Here is a 27,371-nt window from a genome sequence, read left to right on the forward strand (position 1 = left end):
TGCAGCAGGAAAGCAGAGCTTTTTATTCATGCCAGAGAGGTAAACTGGACACTAAAATTAAAACATTAATATTACAGTGCTAATGACATGTTGAGAAATTGCCTAGAGAGAAGCTGCTGGCACTTTTTTACACAAGAAACATTCATTTTCACGGTGGCCTTGGGAACATTCCCAGATGAAAACTTTGCAGGTGCCTGCCAGATCTAACAACAGCTGGATAGGTGTTAATAAACATATTAGCTTTCTTTATCATATCATACAGCAACCTGATGCCCAATTGCGCCATCACTAGCTATGTTTCCATTAACTTGTCCAGTGATGTTTTGTAGACATTTAGAAAGTTGCCTGCTACGGCGCGTTTCCACTGAACTGTCTTGTGTCGATAAAAACAGCTAGTCGTAATGACATCACACCTATAGGGATGAATAAAAATGTTGTGGGTGAAGTGTTTCCATTACCCATTTATGCAAATTGGCAATAAATACATTGGTGATAGCCTGTATGCCCTCCGACCTATCTGTTTCATGTCTCAGGCAAAAGCCAGCATGAATAGAATGCAAGAATTGACTGATATTTGTCATATTCTAATAATTATCATCATGTGCCAACATATCGCCAGGGTGCCATAGTGAAACTTGCACTGTAGTATATCTGAAATAATTGGATGTTGAAACTTGTATCCAGCCAATCAGAAAAGCAAGGCGAAGCAATTCAGGGATTCTGGAAAGTCAGGACAAGGATCCTGCAAAGACACATGGTGTTTAGAGTTGAGAAATAGCTTTAGCAAGCAGTAGGCATTTAGAATTAAATGTAGAGGGGAGCTTTATAGTTAAGTGATAACATCACGTGCCCTGTATACCTTCAACATTATTTGGCAATCATCATTTATATATATATAAAAATCTATTTTCATCATCGTTTGATGAAATAAAGAAAGTTTGAAAAAAGACAAAATCCACTCCTGTTGAATGGATTAAACATTGTTGGTCTTTAGAAAGTTAAGGCAAAGCACTCAATATAGGATAGGGGAAACGTCTCGAGTGGCGCAAAAGGGAATATAATATTGCGGATAAAGTTTTGAAAGGCACAATTTCATGTGTACAACATCTAAAGACCTGCATCACTATACAGAGAGCCGTGCCGTTTCTAAAAAGACATATTTGGGTGTTTTTGGAGCCTTTGTTCATGTTTTTTCAGAGCCCCATACTACACAACGAGGATGAGGAAGTGATTTGCTATTTGGGGTAAGTTCTCAAAAACATGTGAAATCACAAAACAGGTATTCTGAACCCTTCTATAACATGCCATTTACATCAAAAATAGAAATTTGGTTGAGAAATGTATCTTCTCCTTTACGTTTAAGAGGTAGTATCGGGTTGGCAGTCAGTCAGTCCATGAGGTTAAAATCAGATAAGTAAGTCTCTGAGGGACGTAGTGAAGAAGGCAGAGACCAGCAGACACACCAACAGTGGGAGGGACAGAGCGATGGAGGGCGGTCCCGCGTTGCGGACGATGGAAAACCGACAGGTGCCGACATTCATGGCCTTGTCCACCGCCACCAGCTCCACTGTCAGAGAGCAGCACGAAGCGTTGAACGCTGCTGTAACAACCGTCTGCTTTAGGTCCGTGTGGGTGAGGCTGCCCACTCCCTGGCGGTGTGTGAGGCTAGTGATCCCCGTGCCGTTGACGCCATCGGTCAGGTTGGCAGAGAGCTGCCAGAAGGCGGAGCTGCAGGCTGCTGGGTCAGCTGGGCAGTCGACCGACGAGACGATGACCATCTCACACTGGGGAGGGGTGAAATCTGTCACCTGGGGGGGGGGGGGGGACAGAGAGAGCGAGAGAGAGAGAGAGTGAGACAGACACCGTGATCATCATGATGAGGGAGAAGTGGAGACGGCCCATATAGTTGAGACAGCTCATATAGTGGAGACAGCCCATATACTAGAGACAGCCCATATACTGGAGACAGCTCATATAGTGGAGACAGCCCATATAGTGGAGACAGCCCATATAGTGGAGACAGCCCATATAGTGGAGACAGCCCACATAGTGGAGACAGCCCACATAGTGGAGACAGCCCACATAGTGGAGACAGCCCATATAGTGGAGACAGCCCACATAGTGGAGACAGCCCACATAGTGGAGACAGCCCATATGGTGGACAAAGCTCATATAGGCCTCTCAGGTCTCTAGTGTATCTTTATCTATACCTCTACTCTCTAGCATATCTACTATATCTGTACATATATCTGAGGTTACCCTGGTGACAACAGAGAGGCGCAGGACGGCGTAGTTGGAGTCGGACGCCCCGGGGGCCACAGCCTCGATTGTTAAGGTGACATCTGTTCCCGAAGGTGTGTTGGCGGGCACCGTGATGGTCAGTTCACCGGTGGCGTTTCCTCCGGTGGTCACAGCGATGCTGATAAGATAGCATTAATTGTTAATACAAATTATGCCAAGAGAGGACAATATTTATAAAGGTTTTTGCCAGCATAGAGGAGAAGCTGATTTTGAACAGATCTGTTTTGATCCCTAATCTGTTTATGCTGAAATTGCTCTTATGGCCAATGTGTACAAACAGATCTGGAATCAGCCTCAGGCTTTGATATTCCAGACCTGATCCCTACCTGCCAGGGATGTTCATTTTGAAGTCTCTGTCGTTTCTGGCACTAATTTTGTAGCTGCCTCCAGTGGCGTCGGTCATGACAGTGAAGGGAAGGGTGAAGGGTTTACCAGGCTCCATGCTTCTGTCCACCATGGCCTGAAAAGACAAGAAACAAGAAACAGGAATTGTTGAGGAGTTGTTGTGAGGTCCACTTTTGAAAATGTCTATGACCATGGTTTTTGTCTAACACTATCCCAATATGCAATATAGACTCCTTCACGATTTTCAAATGAAATCCGATTTTCAATGTAAACAGGAAGTGTGTCAGCATCACTGACCTTGATGGTAACCTTGGAGACAGACATCTGAGTAGTGGACTGTCTCTGGAACACGGTGGAGGAGACCACGTCTGTCCCGTTCAACAGCACCACAAACTCCCCCGCAGGGACCTTGGTTACCGTAACCAGGAAGTCCCCGTTGCCCATGTCTTCCAGGGCCCCGCCTACGACCTCTGACCCTGACACTGTCACCAAGGCAATGTCAGCCACCTTGACAGAGGCTGGGCCCTTCCTGCCCAACACCGATACCAACAACATGGCAGGCATACCTGAGAGGAGAGGAGGAACGGAGGGAGAGTATAAGGATAGGGAGATAATAGTGGAAGAGAGAGAGGAGGACAATTATCTTGAAGGGTGTTGCTATGTAACTGTTCTAGGTTCAGATACATTATGACAAATTATAATGCCTGATTATAAGTAGCAATTATGTTTTGTGACTGATTATAGGTAGTAAAGACGTTTTATGACTGATTATAGGTAGTAATGACGTTTTATGACTGATTATAGGTAGTAACGACTTGTTCTCTTTATGAAAGGTAAAGGTCTCTTTTACAAGGCATCCCTGCATGACAACAATTGCACAATCAAGGCAGCATGGGAGCATAGGAAATACACTAACAAATGCTTTTTAAATACAAAACATGAATCATGAAAAACAACCGCTTTGCTCAGTAGAGTTCCTCAACCAACAATCTGAGTTGCCCGAAGGGCACCAATGCATCCATCTGTACAGTGTTCTGAAGATTGAAGGAAGGAATTTCAAGAGTTATCAAGAGCAGGTCATACAGTACCTGTGATATGTCTATAGGTAAATGCAGTTTTTGCAAATTGACTTTATAAATGAACAGAATGCAATGTTTTGACCTACAATACATCAAAAAGGACCAGCCTACTTTCTGATAGAGAATGCAGTGAACGCAAAACTTGTCGCCCGTGATAAAACGATGTGAGCTTTGGTATAACTGCATCTAACGGCTTTAACACACACCAAAATAAATCTGCCCCCCCCAAAAACTATGTCCTGCTCCTACCCTGACTTTTCCTAAATGTATTTTACACTGCTAATTTGTCCGAACAGAAAAATATTTAGAGCCTTTCTACCTGTTTTTTTCACTCTTATTCCTAACGTAATCCGCCAAAACAACCTATGACATTGTTACCAAGCCAGGCACTAACGTGTCTCTCTATCCTAACTGAATGAATGACCAATGGATGAATGGGTGATAATTGTTCACCCTACTTCACAATTGAACTTAATTTAGGCCTAGCTGAATGATCAGGAGGGTGAATAAGTTGATTTAATTTAGAAAAACAATAGTTGAATGATGAGTTTGTGTTATGCCTATTTATCAGCAGGAAATCATTTGACCACGCGCCTTGGGTGTGGACACCATTCTCTTTTAAGTTTTACTTTGTACAAAGAAGCTGTTATGGGACTGTTTTATATTACTAATCAACTGTAAGGGAACGAAAACATGCTACATGTTACAGTAGGCCTTTAGAATAATGCTAAACATATATATCCTTGACTCTATCCAGAGAAGCAATTGATGCCAGCCTACTGAATGAGTGACAAATGGATGGAACGGGCAATAACTGTGCACCTTACTTCACAATTGATTTTAAATTAGGCCTAACTGAATGGTAAGGAGGGTGAAGAGGTTGGTTTAATTTAATAGTGTAATGATGAGTTGAATGATGAAAATGTAACAGGACATGTCTATGGATGAACTCATGTCTATTGATGAACTCAAAGCATGTATTGCACTCTTGTATGTCCGCGGAGCATATGGCATAGAGAGCATGGATGTGGAGTCATTTTGGTCTGATAGGTATGGATGAGGTGGACTTTTTCCCGAGAGATGCCACGCAACCGCTTCAGAGAGTCCCGGTGAGCGACTGTCTGAGACTGTGGTTTTGAGACTCGTGCAGCCTTACATGGGCAAAGGTAGAAATGTGACCATGGACAACTTCTTCAAATCAATTTCCCTGGCAGAAAAGTTGATCACAAAGAAGACTAGGCCGCTCCGAACAATGAACAAACAAAGGCGGGAGCTGTCCCCCTCTGCGCAACACAACACACCAGCAGAGCTGTCCTCACATCAGTGATGCAGAGAGGTAAAGCAACACTCACGGTGTACAGGTGGTAAAGAAATAAGAGTGTTTGCATCTTCAGCACCATGCATCCCACTGTTGCCATTGGCAGTGACCAGAAGAAGAATACAGAGACATTGACAGATTACAATTGCACAAAGGTATGTATCTCTTCCATATACAGATAGCCAAACACCAAATCTGATATTACATTCATATTATTGTTATTGTTATTATTATATAATTCTAACATTTTCTATTCTATTTTATTTAATGCAATAGGTTGGTGTGGACGCACTCGACCAGATGACAAGACTGTACTCTGTAAAAGGAGGTACTCGTCGCTGGCCTGTTGAGGTGTTCTACAACGTGCTCGACGTGACTGCTATCAACGCCCACGTGTTGTACAAACAATGCCTCGACAAGACAGTCAGCAAGAGAGATTTCATCTTGGAGCTGGCATGTGTGCTTCGTGAGAACCACATGAACGCTAAGTAAGAAGCTACAGCCGCCTAGCAGGCTGCCAAGGCCGTAGCGTGTCCTGTTCTCCCTCTTCCCCAAGCACCCCAGCTCCCACTGGGAAAAAGAAGACAGACTGTCAAGTCGGCAGGTGCACAGCGAAACAAGGCCCGTGAAAACATTGTTCACTGCAACCGATTTGTTTGCAAGCTGTGTGAGGTCTGTGGACCTGAAGCATAAAGAGGGGACGAGATTGATTCATGCTAAAGGCACGGGTATACGGGCACAATACTATGTCTGATACAATTAACAAATGACTGTTTTTATATCTTGTCATGAATATATTTTCATGAATATTTCTTTATGCAATTCATCCCTTACAATTGTTCATGCGCTGGTGCTTTTGTTTAGGAATACAGAAAAAATCATTTCACCTGGCTGGCTTTATTATTATTATTATTATTTTCACAATCATCAGCTTTTTGGTTTCTACTTTGACAAAAAAACAAACTACAACTGGACTTTATTAATTATTATAACTCTATTAATAGTCGAATCTACAAATAAAGTGGAAAAATGGATGACACTAATGTTTTCATTGTAAGGGAAACGAAAATAGGCTATAGGCCTATATTTTTTGGAGGACTTTGTAGTACAAAACATATCCTTGGTCTCTATCTAAACATATAACTATAGAAATATATATATTTTCGCAAATATTTGTAATTTCTAAATGTAATTAATACTTTACAATAGTTTATGCAATATTTAACAAGCGTTGGAGCTTATGTTTGGACACCTTGCAGGTTGATATGCATCTGATGGATATGCTAAAATGGACGCCCAGCAACGTTCTCTAGCGGGTATTTATATGCTGAAAGGCCAGGCGGTTCTAGTGTTTTAAATCGCAGCTGCATTCAAGTAGATTATGTCGCCATGACATCGCCATAGTAAAATTATGATTGACAGATTACCTGCTTGATATGATAATGATGTTATGATGATGATGATGTTGTGTTTACCTGCTTGTGGACGGCCAGAGATGAGGGCATATCCTGGGTGAGGTCCCTCGAAGGTCTCCACAAAGTTATAAATGAAGGCAATGGTACTCTGACCTGGAGACAAACACACGGACGCATGAACACACATCGACTTGGTCTCACAATTTTGTATTATTCTGTACGTAAATCCGAGACACTCCATTTAGTGTTATATTTCCTACGTTATGTATTAATTTGTGGATGTCCATCATCCATTTCGGATTATATGTTACAAATTGCAATTGGTACAATATGTTATAATTGTAAATATGTTACGAAATTACAAAACATTCAATATGCTACAAATTTGCAAAACCTATGATATATTACTAATTCCAAATTGTTGTGGCTAACGTTGGCTAGGTGGTTAACACGCTCCAGCAGGTATATCTCACTGGTCACCCCCAAAGCCAACACCTCCTTTGGCCGCCTTTCCTTACAGTTCTCTGCTGCCAATAACTGGAACAAATTGCAAAAATCACTGAAGTTGGAGACTTATATCTCCCTCACTAACTTTAAGCATCAGCTATCTGAGCAGCTTACTGATAGCTACAGCTGTACACAGCCCATCTGTAAATAACCCATCCAATCTACCTACCTCATCCCCATATTGTTTTTTTAACTTTTTTGCTCTTTTGCACACCAGTATTTCTACTTCCACATCATCATCTGCACATTTATCACTCTGGTGTTAATTTGCTAAATTGTAATTACTTCGCTACTATGGCCTTTTTATTGCCTTACCTCCTCACGCCATTTGCACACAATGTATATCAACTTTTTCTGTTGTGTTATTGACTGTAGGTTTGTTTATTACATGTGTAACTCTGTGTTGTTGTTTGTGTCGCACTGCTTGGCTTTATCTTGGCCAGGTCGCAGTTGTAAAATGAGAACTTAACAACGTTAAGTAGCTGGCTAATGGTAGCTAGGCTAGGGGTTAGGGATACCAGTACCTCGCAGCCCACCTAAGAGTAGCTCGCCAAACAATTCTGAAAGTACATGCAATTTGCAGTGTTCCACTGCAAACTGTCATTAACAAAAAACATGTATCTACAATTTGTTATTTGCAAACTTTGCCATGAAATGAGCAGTAGCAGTACAGAACCATCATTAGACCGACCAGTTAGATGGCACATTCCTCACTTGCTAGATATGCAATTAAAGGGCCAGATGCGCAATTAAAGTGGAATTACACAACAAAAATATATTACAAATATTTTTGAAAATTCAGATGTGATTCAAGCGTTGGCATGGACTCAGAACATTCCCCTTTGTTATTTCGTTGGCATGGACTCAGAACATGCCCCTTTGTTGTTTCTCTATGAACAATTGTAATTTTGAGAGTGAAAAAAGTATACTCTAAAACTAGGAGAAATAAAACTGAAAAAAACATAATTTGGAAAATAATCTATAAATAATAAATAAAAAAATCATTGACAGTTGTTTATTAACCATTATTTTACCAGATACATTGACAGAAAACAGGGCTTTACTTTCGCTTGTACATTAAAGGGCCCGGGAAGAGTCACAGGGGACATGACAAGAATGTGTCTATTTGAAAGCTATATAAAAATGTTGTAGCTTGTGACATTTACATTTTTTGTTTAAGTAGCACTCATGCTAGAAAAGGTTGGAGACCCCTGGATTAGGGTTAAGGTTAGGAGTTAGGTCAAATAGCTACGGTTAGGGTTAGGGGAAGAGTTAGTTAAAAGGGTTAAGGTTCGGGTTAGGTTTAGCTAACATGCTAAGTAGTTGCAAAGTTGCTAATTAGCTAAAATGCTAAAGTTGTCCATGGTGAGATTTGAACACGTAACCTTTGGTTTGCTAGACAATTTGCATTATACACCCATCCACCCTCTTTTTGTTTTTGCCTTAAGAAACCTTCTGTCTCATGTAACCATACCAAATGTATACCAAAATGTAAACGTAACATATCATACTAACTTGAGTTTCCAATATTTACTCTTACTATGTTACATCTAGTCTATGAGACCAGACTGCAGACAGACACAGTGAATGAGGGCTGTATTCTCTCCCTTCTCTATATGGCTCTTCCAGACCTGGGTTCAAATTGTTAAATCATTTTGACATGGTTTTAAATAGTATTTTAAAGTATTCTAAATTATTTAAAAACAGTTTTTGAACCCAGGGCTGGGTACTGTATGGCTGCCCTCTAGTGTTGAGCATGAGCATAACACACATAATTAAACAGAATAGGCTATCTCTATGGTAACTCACCCGTGACCTTCAGTGTGTAGGGCTGGTTGGAGTTCATGCTGATTTCCCATAATCCCGTATGTTTGTCGGTGGCCAGACGGACCCGGTAGAGGTTACCCACCGTCTGGACAGTCCCCAGTTTCCCGTTGGCCTCATTCTGTTTCTGGGTCACACCTGTAGGGGCAAGGAGGGTGAAATGGGATTATTGCAGGATGCCAGTCAAACATACCTGGTGGAACACATTCAAGCCTGGTTGGCTCACACACAGGGGTGTAAAGTACTTAAGTAAGTCGTTTTTTGGGGGTATCTGTACTTTACTGCACTATTCATATTTTTGATTACTTTTACTTTTACTCCACTACATTCCTAAAATAAATCATGTACTTTTTACTCTGTACATTTTCCCTGCAGCTAAAAGTACTCGTTACATTTAGAATGCTCAAGCAGGACAGAATTATGGCACCTATCAATACAATGCTTTGTCATCCCTACTGCCCTACTCCCTCTGATCTGGCGGACTCACAAACACAAATACTGTGTTTGTAAACTATGTTGGAGTGTGCCCCTGTCTGTCCATCTGGTTTGCTTAATATAAGGAATTTGATGTATAGCATTTACTTTTACTTTGTACTTTTACTCAAGTATGACTATTGATGACTTTTTCTCCTACTGTCCTTAAGTATATTTAAAACCAGATACTTTTAGACTTTTACTCAAGTTTACTGGATAACTTTCACTTTTAATTGAGTCATTTTCTGTTAAGGTTTCTTTACTTTTACTCAAGTATGACAATTGAGTACTTTTTCCACCACTGCTCACACATCCCATCGCACCGGCTGGCTATAGGGCAGCAACCAAGATTCTCCACTTCTGACCTTAGGTCAGTGTCCAGAGGAAAAGTCATCCTACTCTGTGAGGTGAACCCTTACCTAAAACCTTACCTTAGATCTGTCTAGGTGTTTGAGGTTCTTAGCTGCAGGGTTCTTCAAGGTGAAGGTGAGGGACTTTCCAGTGATGTTTGAGGTTCTTACCTGCAGGGTTCTTCAGGGTGAAGGTGAGGGACTTTCCAGTGATATAGATGGTGATGTTGTTCAGAGACTCGTCCAGCAGGAAGGAGAATGTCTCAGCTCTGCCTGGGTTCCTCGCTCGCTGTAGGACTATCACCTGAGGAGGAGGAGGAGGCAGAATGAGAGAGGAGAGAAAGTGGAAGTGACATAAATAGTTACCTACTGTTTTCATTTAATGTATTTTATTGAACCTTTATTTAACCTTAATTTAACTAGGCAAGTCAGTTAAGAACAAATTCTTATTTACAATGACGGCCTACCAAGAGGCAAAAGGCCTCCTGCGGGACGAGGCTGGGATTACTGGTTTTGTTATGCTATGTTATTTTATGTTATGCTACAGTATGCTATGTTATGCTATGCTATGTTATTTTATGTTAAGCTACAGTATGCTATGCTATGTTATGCAATGTTATTTTATGTTATGCGATGTCATTTTATGTTATGCTACGGTGTTCTATGTTATGCTATGCTATGTTATGCTATGATATTATGTTATGTTATTTTGACATGCCTAGGCATTTTAAAAGTTCATTAAGCACATATCTGTTTTTCATTCATCAAGTTTTGAATGATTTTCAATAAAAAACGGATCCAAAACAAAATGGCCGCCAGTGTTGACTCACCAGAGCGGAGGTGGAGGAGTCAATGATGACGTCAGTGGCCTGGGGCAGATTTTCCTTGGTAACACTGATTGCCTGACCACCAGACGCCAGCGCCAGGTCCTTGTAGGTCTCGAATGTAGCTTCGCTAGACTCTACTCCACGCCTCCTCCTTCTAGCACCATCACCAGTCATGAAGAAAGACACCTGGAGAGACACATAGGTGTGTTTGAGAGAGTTTGCCTGGTCGTATTCATTAGGCACCAAACGAAGAAAGAAAGAAAAAAGGCAGTGACTACTTGTCCAATAAGAATTGCGCATTTTGCAGCGTTTTGCTACTGTGTGGCCTAATGAATACAATCCTGAATTGCAGGAAATGTTTTCTTCTAAAACAGGAAGTATTTGAGGAAGTGCTCACGGTTGACTTAGTGCTCCTGATTAGGGCCACGATCGTTTCCTTCAATTCAATGTCCTTAGCAATGGCATCTGTGAAAACATAGATGTTGGACGACGCAGGGGCACCGGTCAGCGCCAACTAGAGAGCGATATCAAAATCCAGAAAAGAGCTGTTAAATTCAACAACCACCTAAAAGGAAGCGATTCCCAAACCTTCCATAACAAAGCCATCAACCTGGAGAAGAGTCCCCTAGAAAAGCTGGTCCAGGGGGTCTGTTCACAAACACAAACAGACCTCACAGAGCCCCAGGACATCAACACAATTAGACCCAACCAAATCATGAGAAAACAAAAAGATAATTACTTGACACATTGGAAAGAATTAACAGGAAAACAGAGCAAACTAGAATGCTATTTGGCCCTAAACAGAGAGTACACAGTGGCAGAATAACTGAACACTGTGACTGAACCAAAATTAAGGAAAGCTTTGACTATGTACATAGCCTTGCTATTGAGAAAGGTTGCAGTAGGCAGACCTGGCTCTCAAGAGAAGGCAGGCTATGTAAACACTGTCCACAAAATTAGGTGGAAACTGAGCTGCACTTCCTAACCTCCTGCCAAATGTATGACCATATTAGAGACACACTTCTTCCTCAGATTACACAGACCCACAAAGAATTAAAAAAAAAAATCTTATTTTGATCAACTCCTGTATCTATTGGGTGAAATACCACATTGTGCAATCACAGCAGCTAGATTTGTGACCTGATGCCACAGGAAAAGGGCAACCAGTGAAGAACAAACACCATTGTAAATACAACCCATATTTATTTTGATTTATTTTTCCTCTTGTACTTTAACTATTTGCACATCGTTACAACACTGTATATAGACATGATATGACGTCTGAAATGTCTTTATTCTTTTGGAACTTGTGTGAGTGTAATATTTACTGTTCACTTTTTATTGTTTGTTTCACTTTTTTTATCCAACGTAAACATATGTTTCCCATGCCAATAAAGCCCCTTGAATTGAATTGAAATGAGAGAGAGAGAGAGAGAGAGAGAGAGAGAGAGAGAGAGTATTTCATGTCTTTATTTATTGTCAGGTGCACTATAGAGAAAGGTCTTATATCTGAAACCTGATTGGAAGATAGTCATGTCAATCACTGTACCTGGAGCCCTGATAGGCACATCTCAGGGAGGTCTCCGCCTCCATCAGCCGTGAGGTTAGCGATCTCTGCTTTCATAACATCAGGGTTTGTCGTTTTTATCAGGGGTCCGAACTCTACACACACACACACACACACACACACAGTGATCACTAACCACTTCCTGACTTAACCATAAACCGTACCAGCATTTCGATGAATGCCAGAATTTGTCAATGAGGTTTTGCTAAGGAGAATGCTTGGTGGAGTGTAAAGCCAGCTTTACCTGGGTCGTTGAATGGGACCAGGATGTACTGGGAGGGCTCATCCTGCGTTCCCTTCTTGCTGTCGATGATCTCATAGACGACTCTCTTGGCTTCAAGGATGTCATCACTCATGCTCCCCGTGGTGTCGATCACAAAAACAACCACTGACGAACGCGCTACGCCCATGAAGCTGTGGGAGAGAGAGAGAGATAAAGAGAGAGAGAGTGTGAGTAACTTCAACATGGGTATTTCCCTCTTCCCCCCTCTCCTCCCCTTCACCCCCCTTTACCCTTCACCCCCCTCTACCCATCTCCTCCCCTTTACCCGCTCTCTACCCGTCTCCTCTGCTTCACCCCCTCTCTACCCCTCTCCTCTCCCCCCTCTACCTGTCCAATTCATCCCCCTCTACCCCTATTCTCTCCTTCACCCCTCTCCTCCCCTTCACCCCCCTATATCCCTCTCCTCTCCTTCACCCCCTCTACCCCTCTCCTGCTCTCCACCCCCCTCTACCCTTTTCCGTACCGTAAGTAGTTGTTGTCACCGGCAGCGCCCCGGATGTCATCCAGCAGCTGGAGGGTGGCGGTCGTTGCCACGGTGACAGCAGCGGTGTGCAGGGCCACGTTGTCAGAGCGACGCTCGTCCTTACTGATGCCCCCGCGAGGAGCCTTGGAGCTGGTCAGGTCAGCTGCACCGCCATGACTACACTTACCTGGGAGGAGAGAGGTGATGATGGGTGTTATACAGAGAGTGTGAGGGTATCTGTGGAAGGTAGTGTGTGTGTGGTGTGTGTGTGTGTGTACGTGTGTGTACCTTTAGGCTTAGCTGAGGACAAGATCCCCATGTATCCAGAGGTGAGTTTCTTCTCATTAAGAATGTTAGGCAGGATGGAGTTGGAACAGAACCCCCCATTGGCACAGTCACTGCAGGTCGGGGTTTTAACATCTACAAAATCAAAACACAATTTTCAAGGGTCGTTCTTAAATTACGGTGACATAAAATAAATATTAGATTTATTTTTATATGAATGCATTTGGGTACATCTTCCCATTCTAAATGAACTAATATGGGACCTTAATAACTTTAAATCATTTTTACCATTATAATAACATTCTGCCACCAGTAGGAGTAGTAACATCAATGATGGTAACACCAATAAGACATTTTAAGTAAATGTGGATTTTCTGAAATGGAGGCCACAAATGCTCAAATGTCATCAAATCTTTAAAAATGATTTACTAGTTATGTGATTAATGATTTTGCTCACAGTGTTATTTCCCTTCATTTAAATTGGCTAACACCAAGTGACACATTGTATTGAGACACCAAATGATCCATGGAATCCTCAAATGTATGACATACTAAAAGGATGTGATTAGCTAATCATTTTTTTTAACATAAACCCTCCCCAGATAACCCTTTGCCACCGGAAAGGGGAATACCTAGTCTGTTGTACAACTGAACGCATTCAACTGAAATGTGTCTTCCGCATTTAACGCAAACCCTCTGAATCAGAGAGGTGCGGAGGGCTGCCTTAATCGACATCCACGGGGCCCGGGGAACAGCAGGTTAACTGCCTTGCTCAGGGGCAGAATGACAGATTTTTACCTTGTCAGCTCGGGGATTCGATCCAGCAACCTTTTGGTTACTGGCCCAATGCTCTAACCACTAGGCTCGAATGCTCAAGGTCATTGTATATCTGTTTAATCTGTGATTTTCAAGGGGGTAACACAAATTACAAAACTGAGGGACACACATTATATTCATAATAAAATAAGTATTTTATTAAACTTCTTTGTTTTTATTGATCTATACAATATATGAAATACTTTTGTTCACTGTCATTCAAAATAATAGAAAGATATCTCTAAATTCCCCAAAACATATCTCTACACCTCAACACATCACCAGTGAGACAAGCCAATTTGCTAGCCCCCAGTAGTTTCTACAATGCATACAAATACACTACATGACCAAAAGTATGTCGACACCTGTTCGTCGAAAATCTCATTCCAAAATCATGGGCATTAATATGGAGTTGGTCCCCCCTTTGCTGCTATAACAGCCTCCACTCTTCTGGGAAGGCTTTCTACTAGATGTTTGAACATTGCTGCGGGACTTGCTTCCATTCAGCCACAAGAGCATTAGTGAGGTCGGGTACTGATGTTGGGCGATTAGGCCTGGCTCGCAGTCAGCGTTACAATTCATCCCAAAGGTATTCAATGGGGTTGAGGTCAGGGCTCTGTGCAGGCCAGTCAAGTTCTTCCACACCAATCTCAACAAACCATTTCTCTATGGACCTCGCTTTGTGCATGGGGTCGTTGTCAAGCTGATACAGGAAAGGGCCTTCCCTAAACTGTTGCCACAAATTCAGAAGTACAGAATCATCTGGAATGTCATTGTTTGCTGTAGCGTTAAGATTTCCCTTCACTGGAACTAAGGGGCCCCAGACCATTATTCCTCCTCCACAAAACTTTACAGTTGGCACTATGCAATGAGGTAGGTAGCGTTCTCCTGGCATCCGTCAAACCCATATTAGTCTGTCGGACTGCCAGATGGTGAAGCGTGATTCATCACTCCAGAGAATGCATGTCCACTGCTCCAGAGTCCAATGGTGGCGAGCTTTACAACACTCTTGGCATTGCATATGGCTACCACCCTCCCTCCTTCCTTCCTTCCCTGCCCTACCACCCTCCCTCCCTCCTTCCCTGCCCTACCACCCTCCCTCCCTTTTCCTGCCCTGTCCTACCACCCTCCCTCCCTCCTTCCCTGCCCTCCCTCCTTCCCTGCCCTACCACCCTCCCTCCCTCCCTCCTTCCCTCCCCTGCCCTTCCTCCCTCCCTCCCTCCCTCCCTCCAGTTGGTTCCTAGCTGTCCTCGTTGCTGCTTTAACACAAGCCCTCCCTACCTGCCAGGTTTTCCAGTGGGAGATCGGGGCGGATCAGGTTGGTGTAGGGTTCAGTGTATCCCAGATCCACCCAGTTACTGTGGCTGTAGAAGTCCTGACAAAACACAAGCATGTATTATATACCAAGTCTGTGTGAAAGCTATCTAATTCCCTATTACAGACACCTCACGACAGAAGTTAAATTGGTTCAGATGATAACACTTGAGCCAAGGTGAAATATGAAACGAGAGATGAGTGGTGAGATAGATGTTTTCTTTCTCTCCCCCCTTCTCCCTCTATCCTTTTATTCCTTACCTTTTTTATTCTTTTAAATTTTATTTAACCTTTATTTTATCAGGGAGTCAAACTGAGACCAATGTCACTTTTACAGATCAGCTCTAAATTACATAAATTACATCAAAAACAGGGGCGCAACTTTTACTGGAGAAGGGAGGACATGTCCCCCCCACATTCTGAAATTATATTTTGTCCCCCCCAGTTTTATCACTGGAATGTGATACAAAAACGTGGCAACGGTGTACTTTAGGACCATGCGGACACCTCCGAGCGGTCAGTAGGTTGTTTGGAGTGTTTATCCGACCAAAAATGTAAATATAATATTAATTTGATGTCCCCCCCACTTATTAAACCACTTCTATATGCTCCCCTAAATCAAAAACATGGTCATAAAAAAAAAACCACATTCATCAGTAATAAGGTCCTCAATCAGCTTTCTGAACTGACCTAGAGGCACCAAAACATCACATTTAACAACAAAAAAACTAAATGCTGATTAACTTAACTCAGTAGAGACCAAAGGACAGTATGCCATCCCTGAGACCAGGTGTGGTAACTCGTATGTCTAAAGTTTAGTAATGATGTAAGGTATAGTGGGAATTTTTTGTAAAAGGGCTTTAGAAATTAAAACATTTCTTGTAGAGAATGCTGTGATGAGTAGTAAAATTGTCGCTTGTAATAAAGCGCAGTGCGCTATGATAAACTGCATCTAATGGCTTTAATGAAGTGGCAGCTGCATTCATATAGATGATGTCGCCATAGTCTAGGACCGATAGGAACATCAGTTGAATAATCTGCTTAAGCACAGGCAAGGAGACATAAATATATATAAAAAAAATGTGCCCCCAATTTCGTGGTATCCAATTGGTAGTTACAGTCTTGTCCCATTGCAGCAAATCTTTTACGGACTCGGGAGAGGCAAAACATGACCCAGCCAAGCCGCACTGCTTCTTGACACAAAGCCCGCTTAACTCGGAAGCCAGCCGCACCAATGTGTTGGAGGAAACACCGTACACCTGGTGACCATGTCAGCATGTATGCTCCCAGCCAGCCACAGGAGTTGCGATGGGACAAGGAAATCTCAGCCTACCAAACCCTCTCCTAACCCAGACAACACTGGGCCAATTGTGCGCCACCTTATGGGTCTCCCCATCACAGCCAGGGATCAAACTTGGGTCTGTAGTGACCCCTCAAGCACTGCAATGCAGTGCCTTAGACCACTGCACCATTCGGGAGGCCGATTCAAATTAATTTTAACAAACAAGTGGTCCCTCAGAAAATGCGTCCCTCAGTTGAATTTCAAAATCCCGATGTGGCCCTCGAGCCAAAAAGTTTGCCCACCCCTGTACTAGAGTCTATTGAAGGACGGTTGCATCGATCTAAGTAACATAATAAAAAATCCCCATCAAAACATAAACCCTCCCCAGATCCCCGTCAGTTTAAGGTAGAGATATCTGTTTTTTGCATGGCTGCCTCTCAAACCACTGCATGGGCTGCCTCTCAAACCACTGCATCCGCCTATCTGTGGTCAAAGGTGTTTGTCAGACCAAGAGACATCCCGAAAATCGGTCTTCTCAGGAAAATGTCTGTAGCGTCCGAAAGGTTTGGCTTACTTACTATAATAACCATACTATGAAAAGATGAAACTCTCACGAACATAATGGCAGTCTCCATTTTGCCCCACGAGACTCATCTGAAGTTGGTACCATTGATGTACCAACTTCTGTTTGTAGCGTCTGAACCATTTGGGCTACAAACAAATGTGACCCCACGTGTCACGGGACTCGTTACCGGTTCAAATAAATAATGTCAGTATGGAGGTAGTTTTGTGCATACCCCCCAAAAAAGGGGTTTAATATGCATAAAAAATACATATTTCCTGAGCTTTCTTATATCTTCTAGATATAAGATAGACACTTCAATCGACCCCTACGGGACCCCTTTCTTAATATCCAGGAAACCTGAGTAGGTATGCATTAAGTTCAATCTGTTAAGTGGTTTTGAAAGCAATTCCATGCAGCCTGTTCACGGCCAGTTGAGGAAAGCGTCTGAATGAGCAGTGACTGGTCAAAAGGATCAAAAGCCTTTGACAGGTTGATGACAGAGAGCAGCACAATGTTGCCTTTTATCCATACAATTAACCACATCATTTAGAACCATGGATGCAGCAGAGATAGTGCTATGACCTGGTCTAAAACCTGACTGATGTACGTTTCAAAGATAAGAAAGATCTTAGCTTGAGAATGAATCAAGGATTCTAACATTTTTAGCTAGGCAAGAACGTTTAGGGATAGGGCGATTCATTATTTAGCTCACAAGGCCATCACTTTTGTGAAAGGGGAGCACATGGGCCGCCTTCCAAACCTTGGGGGATAGTATCATATAAAATCTTTCATTTTTAACCTTTATTTAACCAGGCAAGTCAGTTAAGAACAAATTCTTATTTAGAATGACAGCCTACCCCGGCCAAACCCGGACGACGCTGCGCCAATTGTGAGCCGCCCTATGGTACTCCCAATCATGGCCGGATTGTGATACGACCTGAAATCAAACCAGGGTCTGTAGTGACGCCTGTAGCACTGAGATGCAGTGCCTTAGACCGCTGCACCACTCGGGAGTCCATCAGATTAAAAATATTGGTTAATGATTCAACAATCAGGGGGGCAGAGTGGATGGATCAAGCATATCAGCCCAGTGGATTATTTTACATGAATCTTAAGCAAGGCATCTAGCACATCACAGTGAGTTGTTGCAATGACAACAAAAGATTCAAGAGAAGTTGACGGGTTAACAGTCAAGTCAGCTAGAGGCTGGAAAAGGGAAGAGCAGTCGATTGATTGACCAGTGTAAATTAAACAGTTTCTCTCAAAATAAAAAGCCTGCCGAGATAAAATGATGATAGAAAAGCACCACGTGTCCCAGTGTTCTCCGTTATGACGCCAGAGTCAGACAGAACTTGCTGAGGCAGGAAAGAAGAGGAATTTGTACGTTTCAGTACATTTACTATTTTCAACAAAAAACATTACGATCACCAGCAGAGCCAGAGATAGAGCTGAACAAGCTTTCTTAACCGAGATAGTACATCTGTTTCTCAGTTGTCTGAGAGATTGCCAGACAACTACACAGTCACTTTTCCTTGCTTTGGCCCAGGCCTGATTTCTCATCTGAATGAGCTCAGATAGCTAAGAAGAAAACCAAGGGTTAGATTTATCTTTGACTCTGAATTATCTGAAAGGGGACCGGAGTGGCTGCAGGAGACCGGAGTAGCTGCAAGGGACCGGAGTAGCTGCAGGGGACCGGAGTAGCTGCAAGGGACCGGAGTGGGTGCAGTGGACCGGAGTGGGTGCAGTGGACCGGAGTGGCTGCAAGGGACCGGAGTAGCTGCAAGGGACCGGAGTAGCTGCAGGGGACCGGAGTAGCTGCAGGGGACCGGAGTGGCTGCAGGGGACCGGAGTGGCTGCAGGGGACCGGAGTGGCTGCAGGGGACCGGAGTGGCTGCAGGGGACCGGAGTGGGTGCAGGGGACCGGAGTGGCTGCCAATGCTCCATTCTGGATGTGCACAGGAGGCCTGGGTATGGCTCCTGTTGCAGGGTTGGAGCTGCCATGGGGGGCAGGAATGATACATGTTGTGGACTGCATCATGTGGTGCACTACCCTCAACACTGTTTTACCAGACCCTAGGGTAGTGGTCGGTGCTGTGTAGAACTGGGCTGAGTTGAGGTGGCCCTGGTCTGATAGAGCTTTGCTGTGATGGGCCAGATCTGGTTGACCATGTCAGAGGCAGGTCTGGTCTGGTCGCATGGGAGGGAGGTTGTAGGGGGATTTGAAGAGGGTACTGTAGAGGGGCCTCTTTGACTGTGTGTGGCTTGGGCATAGCTCATTGTATCTGCATGCAGTTAATTAGGGAAAAGTGGTGGGGGGGCAGTGTTGCTGGCTGTTCTCCAGTCTCTGTGAGGCGCCATCAGATGCAGGTCTAAAGAAATGTCTGATTTATCTCAGGGTGTTGGTGGCTGGTCTGCAGCTCCTGATCTTATCTCCCTTGATTCTTGAAAGTGTTGGACTTCCCCCCTCTTTTCTTTCCATCCTCCTCTCTCTCTCTCTCTCTCTCCCTTTCTCTCTCTCCCGCTCCCTCTCTCGCTCCCTCTCTCTCTCTCTCCCTCTCTCTCTCCCACTCCCTCTCTCCCCTTACCTGTAGTCATGGCTCTACATCAGGGGTGTCAAAGTCAATCAGGAAACGGGCCATATTGAAAAAACGAAAGGAATTTGCGAGCCAGACATACATAGCTTATTGTTTGTTTTTACAACAACAAAAAACTAACCTGAATACAACTGCTACCCAAACTGGCCATAGTTTTATTCTGAAAAATATGACGCTTTATAATGTCCACTTACATAGTAATGTGCCCTTGAGCAATGCAGTTAACCCAAATTGCTCCTGTGTAACGGCCGTCGTTGAAGAGAGTAGACCAAGGCGCAGCGTGATTAGTGGTCATCATGAATTTATTAAAGATAGAACACTTTAAATAAAAAAACAAGAAACCAATAGCCAAACAGTTCTGTCAGGTGCAAAACACTAAACAGAAATTAACTACCCACAAACCCCAAAGGAAAACAGGCTGCCTAAGTATGACTCCCAATCAGCGACAACGATGTACAGCTGTCCCTGATTGAGAGCCATACCAGGCCAAAACAAAGAAATACAAAGCATAGAAAAACGGACAGAGAATGCCCACCCAAATCACACCCTGACCAAACCTAAATAGAGACATAAAAAAGGCTCTCTCAGGTCAGGGCGTGACATCCTGTAAGTCGCTCTGGATAAGAGTGTCTGCTAAATGGCGTAAATTTTTACATTTATCCTGGACACTGAAATGAACACAATGAACATATATTACATTTGGTATGGTTACATGAGACAGAAGTTTACTTAAGGCGACAATGAACAGAGAGTGGTTGGCCGGGCATATAACGCAAACATCTAGCCACCCAAAGGTTGTGCGTTCGAATCTCATCACGGACAACTTTAACATCTTTGCTAATTAGCAACTTTTGAACTACTTACTACTTTGTAGCTACTTTGCAACTACTTAGCATGTTAACTAATATAACCCTAACCTTAACCCTTTTAGCTAACCCTTCCCTTATCCCTGACCCTTACCTTAACCCTTTGACATAACTTCTAACCTTAACCCTAACTTTAACCCTAACCCCTAACCCTAACCTCTAGCCTAGCTAACATTAGCCCACTAGCTAACGTTAGCAATAACAAATTGAAATTCGTAACATATCATATGAATTGTAATTTGTAACACATCATACCAAATGGATGAAGGACATCCACAAATTCATAAATACCATATGAAACATAATATATCATGCTAAAAGGACTGTATACAATGTAACCTGCAGATATACATTTCATACGATTTACACATTTACGGCATTTTTATGGTACAGTTTTCTCTTTAGTCAACCCGCCCACCCCCCACCCGCCCTTCATTCACAGAATATTTCATAACCCTTAACACCCCCCCTCCCTCTCTCTCTCCTCTTACCTGTACTGTGTACAGTACTCTCCCAGTGTCTCTCTAGCTACCTGTACTGTGTACAGTACTCTCCCCAGTGTCTCTCTAGCTACCTGTACTGTGTACAGTACTCTCCCCAGTGTCTCTTTAGCTACCTGTAGTGTGTAGAGTACTCTCCCCAGTGTCTCTCTAGCTACCTGTACTGTGTACAGTACTCTCCCCAGTGTCTCTCTAGCTACCTGTACTGTGTACAGTACTCTCCCCAGTGTCTCTCTAGCTACCTGTACTGTGTACTGTCCTCTCCCCAGTGTCTCTCTAGCTACCTGAAATGTTTGCCTATCCCCTCTTTCACACCCCCTTCTCCCCCTCTCGCTCCTCTTACCTGTAGTGTGTGTAGTACTCTCCCCAGTGTCTCTCTGGCAGCCAGGAAGTTCTCCTTTTGTATGTTGGCCTTGATGCTGGCCACCCCATCAGTGATAAGGCGCCGGCCCAGAGCAAACGCCTCAGAGTTAAAATGATGGGCTGGGCTGTTATAATAAAGATTATGATCAATTTATTTTATTTAGAAAACAGCTGTAGGAGTGATATACCAAATGTTCACTTGGACTGGCACAATAATGACAATGATTAATTATTTAAATAGTTCATATATTACATACGCTAGAAGAAGGGTGTAGGAGGGATGCACATCCTAAATGTTTACAATAATGAGCTTAGGAATACTAGTTAAAACTAGTTAAATTAAGATTTAAAAAACGTAAACTCAGCAAGAAAAGAAACGTCCCTTTTTCAGGACCCTGTCTTTCAAAGATAATTCGTAAAAATCCAAATAACTACACAGATCTTCATTGTAAAGGGTTTAAACACTATTTCCCATTCTTGCTCAATGAACCATAAACAATTAATGAACATACACCTGTGGAACGGTCGTTAAGACACTAACAGCTTACAGACGGTAGGCAAGGAAAACGTAGGACACTAAAGAGGCCTTTCTACTGACTCTGAAAAAACCAAAAGAAAGATGCCCAGGGTCCCTGCTCATCTGCGTGAATGTGCCATAGGCATGCTGCAAGGAGGCATGAGGACTGCAGATGTAGCCAGGGCAATAAATTGCAATGTCCATACTGTGAGACGCCTAAGACAGCGCTACAGTGAGACAGGATGGACAGCTGATCATCCTCGCAGTGGCAGACCACGTGTAACAACACCTGCACAGGATCGGTACATCTGAACATCACACCTGCGGGACAGATACAGGATGGCAACAACACCTGCCCGAGTTACACCAGGAACGCACAATCCCTCCATCAGTGCTCAGACTGTCCGCAATAGGCTGAGAGAGGCTGGACTGAGGGCTTGTAGGCCTGTTGTAAGGCAGGTCCTCACCAGACATCACCGGCAACAATGCCGCCTATGGGCACAAACCCACCATCGCTGGACCAGACAGGACTGGCAAAAAGTGCTCTTCACTGACGAGTCGTGGTTTTGTCTCGCCAGGGGTGATGGTTGGATTCATGTTTAACGTCGAAGGAATGAGCGTTACACCGAGGCCTGTACTCTGGAGTGGGATCTATTTGGATGGGGAGGGTCCGTCATGGTCTGGGGCGGTGTGTCACAGCATCATCGGACTGAGCTTGTTGTCATTGCAGGCAATCTCAACGCTGTGCGTTACAGGGAAGATATCCTCCTCCCTCATGTGGTACCCTTCCTGCAGGCTCATCCTGACATGACCCTCCAGCATGACAATGCCACCAGCCATACTGCTTGTTCTGTGCATGATTTCCTGCAAGACAGGAATGTCAGTGTTCTGCCATGGCCACCAAAGAGCCCGGATCTCAATCCCATTGAGCACGTCTGGGACCTGTTGGATTGGAGTGTGAGGTCTAGAATTATCCCCCCAGAAATGTCCGGGAACTTTCAGCTGCCTTGGTGGAAGAGTGGGGTAACATCTCACAGCAAGAACTGGCTAATCTGGTGCAGTCCACGAGGAGGAGATGCACTGCAGTACTTACTGCAGCTGGTGGCCACACCAGATACCGACTGTTACTTTTGATTTTGACCCCTGCTTTGTTCAGGGACACATTATTAAATTTCTGTTTGTCACATGTCTGTGGAACTTGTTCAGTTTATGTCTCAGTTGTTGAAAAATGTTATGTTCATACAAATATTTACACGTTTGCTGAAAATAAACGCAGTTGACAGTGAGAGGACGTTTCTTTTTCTGCTGAGTTCATGTTTCCTTTGCTACTTACATATTAAGGGAACCTCATGCTCTATCAATGTAGCACCAACCTGTTGACATAATAAGGGAACCTCATGCTCTATCAATGTAGCACCAACCTGTTGACATATTAAGGGAACCTCATGCTCTATCAATGTAGCACCAACCTGTTGACATAATAAGGGAACCTTATCCTCTATCAATGTAGCACCAACCTGTTGACATAATAAGTGAACCTCATCCTCTATCAATGTAGCACCAACCTGTTGACATAGTAAGGGAACCTCATCCTCTATCAATGTAGCACCAACCTGTTGACATAATAAGGGAACCTCATCCTCTATCAATGTAGCACCAACCTGTTGACATAGTTAGGGAACCTCATCCTCTATCAATGTAGCACCAACCTGTTGACATAATAAGGGAACCTCATCCTCTATCAATGTAGCACCAACCTGTTGACATAGTAAGGGAACCTCATCCTCTATCAATGTAGCACCAACCTGTTGACATAATAAGGGAACCTCATCCTCTATCAATGTAGCACCAACCTGTTGACAAAGTCTCTGTCCACCTGTCCGTTCTGTATGTAGATCTCATTCAGGGCAGATTTGAACTTAGCTGCTGACACTTCACCTGTTGCTTTGGGTCCCAGGCAGGCCTGGACCAGCTCCTCTGCAGAATCGCCCTACAGGGAAAGGTCATAGGTCAAAGGGTAGAGGTTAGAAATCAGCCAATCAGAATTGAGGGAAAGGTAGATAAAGAAAATCACATTTAGATAAAAGAACATTTTAACACTCATTCTGACACACAACTCTTCCCTCTCTCTCTCTCTCTCACACACACACATTCACACTCACACTCACATGCACACGCACACACATATACACACACACACACTTACCGTGGGGGTGAAGTCTCGTCCCTCTGACTCTGCAATGGCTCGGCACACCTCTGTGACCTTCTGTAGCACGGCTTTTTCCGTGATGCTGACGTGGGTGGAGGCTTCGCCCCCGATGGGAGCAAACGCCCAGGCTCCTCCTGATAGGACCAGAGCCAAGAAGGACATACCCAGCACTGGTGACATCATCAGTCTGTGGGAGTGGGTGGTGGGTGGGGGGTGTGAGTGAGAGAGCAAGAGACAGAGAAAAAGAGAGAGAGTGAGACTGCCATCATCATCATTATCAGGAAGTGGGATTTCATTATCAACAACTGTAAGGAAATCCCTGACACAGCCCCTGTTGTTAAAGCTCTTGGCCACATCCCAACATGCCCTATAATAAAGTTAGTAGACAGTAGCATCTTTACGAAACATGATTAAAATATAATAAGACATTGGCATACCTAATTAGAGACCGGTTTTTAGCCCCTGTCCTGGCACATAGTCCTGGCACATAATACATTCCCTGTTACCCCACTTCAATCAGTGTAGATGAAGGGGAGGAGACAGGTTAAAGAAGCCTTGAAACAATTGAGACATGGATTGTGTATGTGTGCCATTCAGAGGGTGAATGGGCAAGACAAAAAAAGTGCCTTTGAACAGGGTATGGTAGTAGATGCCAGGTGCGCCGGCTTGTGTCAAGAACTGCAACGCTGCTGGATTTTTCACGCTCAACAGTTTCCTGTGTGTATCAAGAATGGTCCAACACCCAAAGGACACACCTTGACTTATTAAGGTTGTTCTGAGGGAATCTCAATATTAGTGTTCCTAATGTTTGGTATACTCTGTGAATATCCTTTAGCTGAATAGCTATTTATTGAACACCTTTAGTTCCTCAAGGACATCTCTAGAGAGACCTGAAAATTGCTGTGCAGCGACGCTCCCCATCCAACCTGTCAGAGCTTGAGAGGATCTGCAGAGAAGAATGGGAGAAACTCCCCAAATACTGGTTTGCCAAGCTTGTAGTGTCATACCCAGGAAGACTCGAGGCTGTAATCGCTGCCAAAGGTGCTTAAACAAAGTACTGAGTAAAGTGTCTGAATACTTATGTAAATGTAATATTTAAGTTTTTTATTTTTAATAAAAACAGTTTTTGCTTTGCCGTTATGAGATATTGTGTATGGATTGATTGGGAGGGAGGACTATTTAATACATTTTAGAATAAGGCTGTAACGTAATGTAACATAATGTGGAAAAAGTCAAGAGGTCTGAATACTTTTCGAATGCACTGTATGTAGATATATAGATACAGTACCAGTCAAAAGTTCGGAAACACCTAATTGTTTATTATATATTTTTACTGTTTTCTACATTGTAGAATAATGGTGAATACATCAAAACTATGAAATAACACATATAAAATCATGTAGTAACCAAAAAAGTGTTGAACAAATCATTTCATTTTTGAGATTCTTCGAAGTAGCCACCCTTTGCCTTGATGACAGCTTTGCACACTGTTACTCAACTGTAAATCCATAATAAGGTATATTTATGGTTGTAATTTCACAGGAAGTCTGATGAGATTACTATTGATTTTAGAGAAACGTGATTACATTGATTATGAAGGGTATATTTTTTGTGTGTCACGATGGTGACCAAACTAACTCTGGATGGTAACATCATTCTTCAACCAGGGAGTGGAGACCGTTGACTTGGGAGAGGAGACTGATGACCAGGGAGTGGATGGTTCCAACTTTATGGTGGATACTTTATGGTGTAATATGGTTTCCTTTACTTCACAAGGCAGACGGTGACAGTATCATAGTGTTCTGCCCCCTGAGTGAGGTGTATCTGTTATGTTGTCATGGTAACATAGTAGGACTCAAAGGGGATTTTATAAGGGATGGTGTTGGGCAGGTCACAGGGTCAGAGGTCACAGGGTCAGGGATAGCAGCTGATAACTGATAACAGTATATTCAGTTGATACAGTGAAGCTACTGATAACCACCACTAGATGGAGTCAGAGAGGACATTTTTCTGTATCATTTTTATGGGCGTGGTGGTGCATGTTTTTGGTTGTTTTTTGGGGGGGAATTTTTTGCTTCTTTCTAAATGACACATATATAAATAATATGCTTAATTCATAATGCATCCTTTTAACCTCTTAAACTGTTGATGAACGTATTTCTTCCTGTGTATTGATTTTCAAATCTCCTGACCCTCATATTATCTGGTCTTGCATCAAATAAACATTTGTTCTGCTTATTTTCCATGCTTAGTACAACAACAGTGTGTGTACACATTACTGTTCCCATAATGTAAAGATGAGAACATTGAAAAGGGGACAAAATTGAAGTTTAAAGCTAAATTCTGCGATTGGTACATCATCATGAGAATTACTTTAAATAGGTTTTTTTGTTTTTACAGTGACAGACTGCCCCTTTAACCTCATTAACTGTCCCAGTATTTTGTTTCTGTACTGTAATGTGTCCTAGAGCAACAGGACTCAAGCCATATGACTGCAGTGCACTTTGGCATTTATATACAACATTGATTTTGGCATTTGCAAAAACGCGTGACGAGCATCATCTAACACAATTAAAATGAAATAATTCACACGGTCCTTATTTCTCCCTTCAAAAGACACGTGAAACCTGAAAACCCTCCTTCACACATGTGCACGTTACACACCATCTGTCAGAATTAAAACATGTTCATTTTCTATCTTAAAATGCACAAACATTCATCCTTACCTTGTTTTTCACGCTTTTACTTCCTCTAAACCCCTTCAATCTCTACCCATCCCCACACACACAGACCACGCCCCCTCTTTCACACATACCACAGCCCCTCTTTCACACACCCACCCCTCACCCCTTTTTCACACACCCACCCCCTCATTCTCTCATTGGTCTCTCTCCCTCCTTTCCTCTCTTCCCCTCCTTCCCTCTCTCACTCCACCCCTTATGGTGACGAGCGCTGAGATAATGAGTGAGTGTCTGTGTGAAACGGGGTAAGAGAAAGAGACAGAGGAGTAGAAAGAGACAGGTGTAGAAAGAGACAGAGGTGTAGAAAGAGACAGGAGTAGAAAGAGACAGAGGAGTAGAAAGAGACAGAGGAGTAGAAAGAGACAGAGGAGTAGAAAGAGACAGAGGAGTAGAAAGAGACAGAGGTGTAGAAAGAGACAGAGGTGTAGAAAGAGACAGAGGAGTAGAAAGAGACAGAGGTGTAGAAAGAGACAGAGGAGTAGAAAGAGACAGAGGTGTAGAAAGAGACAGAGGAGTAGAAAGAGACAGAGGAGTAGAAAGAGACAGAGGAGTAGAAAGAGACAGAG

At 43.2% G+C, this 27,371-nt stretch overlaps 1 protein-coding gene across 1 annotated transcript; it reads right to left on the bottom strand.

Moving 5' to 3' along the window:
• LOC106610505 (von Willebrand factor A domain-containing protein 7) lies at positions 1-26,881 on the bottom strand. The gene is made up of 18 exons (XM_014209887.2): positions 26,791-26,881; positions 24,062-24,251; positions 23,709-23,845; positions 21,319-21,463; positions 15,136-15,229; positions 13,042-13,173; positions 12,754-12,940; positions 12,252-12,421; positions 11,990-12,102; positions 10,838-10,954; positions 10,444-10,626; positions 9,785-9,917; positions 8,775-8,927; positions 6,519-6,611; positions 2,944-3,212; positions 2,628-2,761; positions 2,260-2,419; positions 1-1,808 (listed from the first exon to the last, which is right to left on the bottom strand). The coding sequence occupies exons 2-18, from the start codon at positions 24,245-24,247 to the stop codon at positions 1,407-1,409; spliced, it is 2,808 nt and encodes a 935-aa protein (XP_014065362.2). The 5' UTR covers positions 24,248-24,251; positions 26,791-26,881; the 3' UTR covers positions 1-1,406.
• Positions 26,882-27,371: the final 490 nt, after the last annotated feature.

Source organism: Salmo salar, chromosome ssa08 (genome assembly GCF_905237065.1).
Source record: "Salmo salar chromosome ssa08, Ssal_v3.1, whole genome shotgun sequence".
NCBI lineage: Eukaryota > Metazoa > Chordata > Actinopteri > Salmoniformes > Salmonidae > Salmo > Salmo salar.

Excerpts from the sequence above, each read along its gene's own strand:
- LOC106610505 (XM_014209887.2), bottom strand. The coding sequence starts at position 24,247 with ATGATGTCACCAGTGCTGGGTATGTCCTTCTTGGCTCTGGTCCTATCA. Across the intron at positions 13,174-15,135 it reads CCCACTGGAAAACCTGGCAG|ATGTTAAAACCCCGACCTGC; the intron begins GTAGGGAGGGCT and ends TTGATTTTGTAG. Across the intron at positions 12,103-12,251 it reads GGTCCCATTCAACGACCCAG|AGTTCGGACCCCTGATAAAA; the intron begins GTAAAGCTGGCT and ends GTGTGTGTGTAG.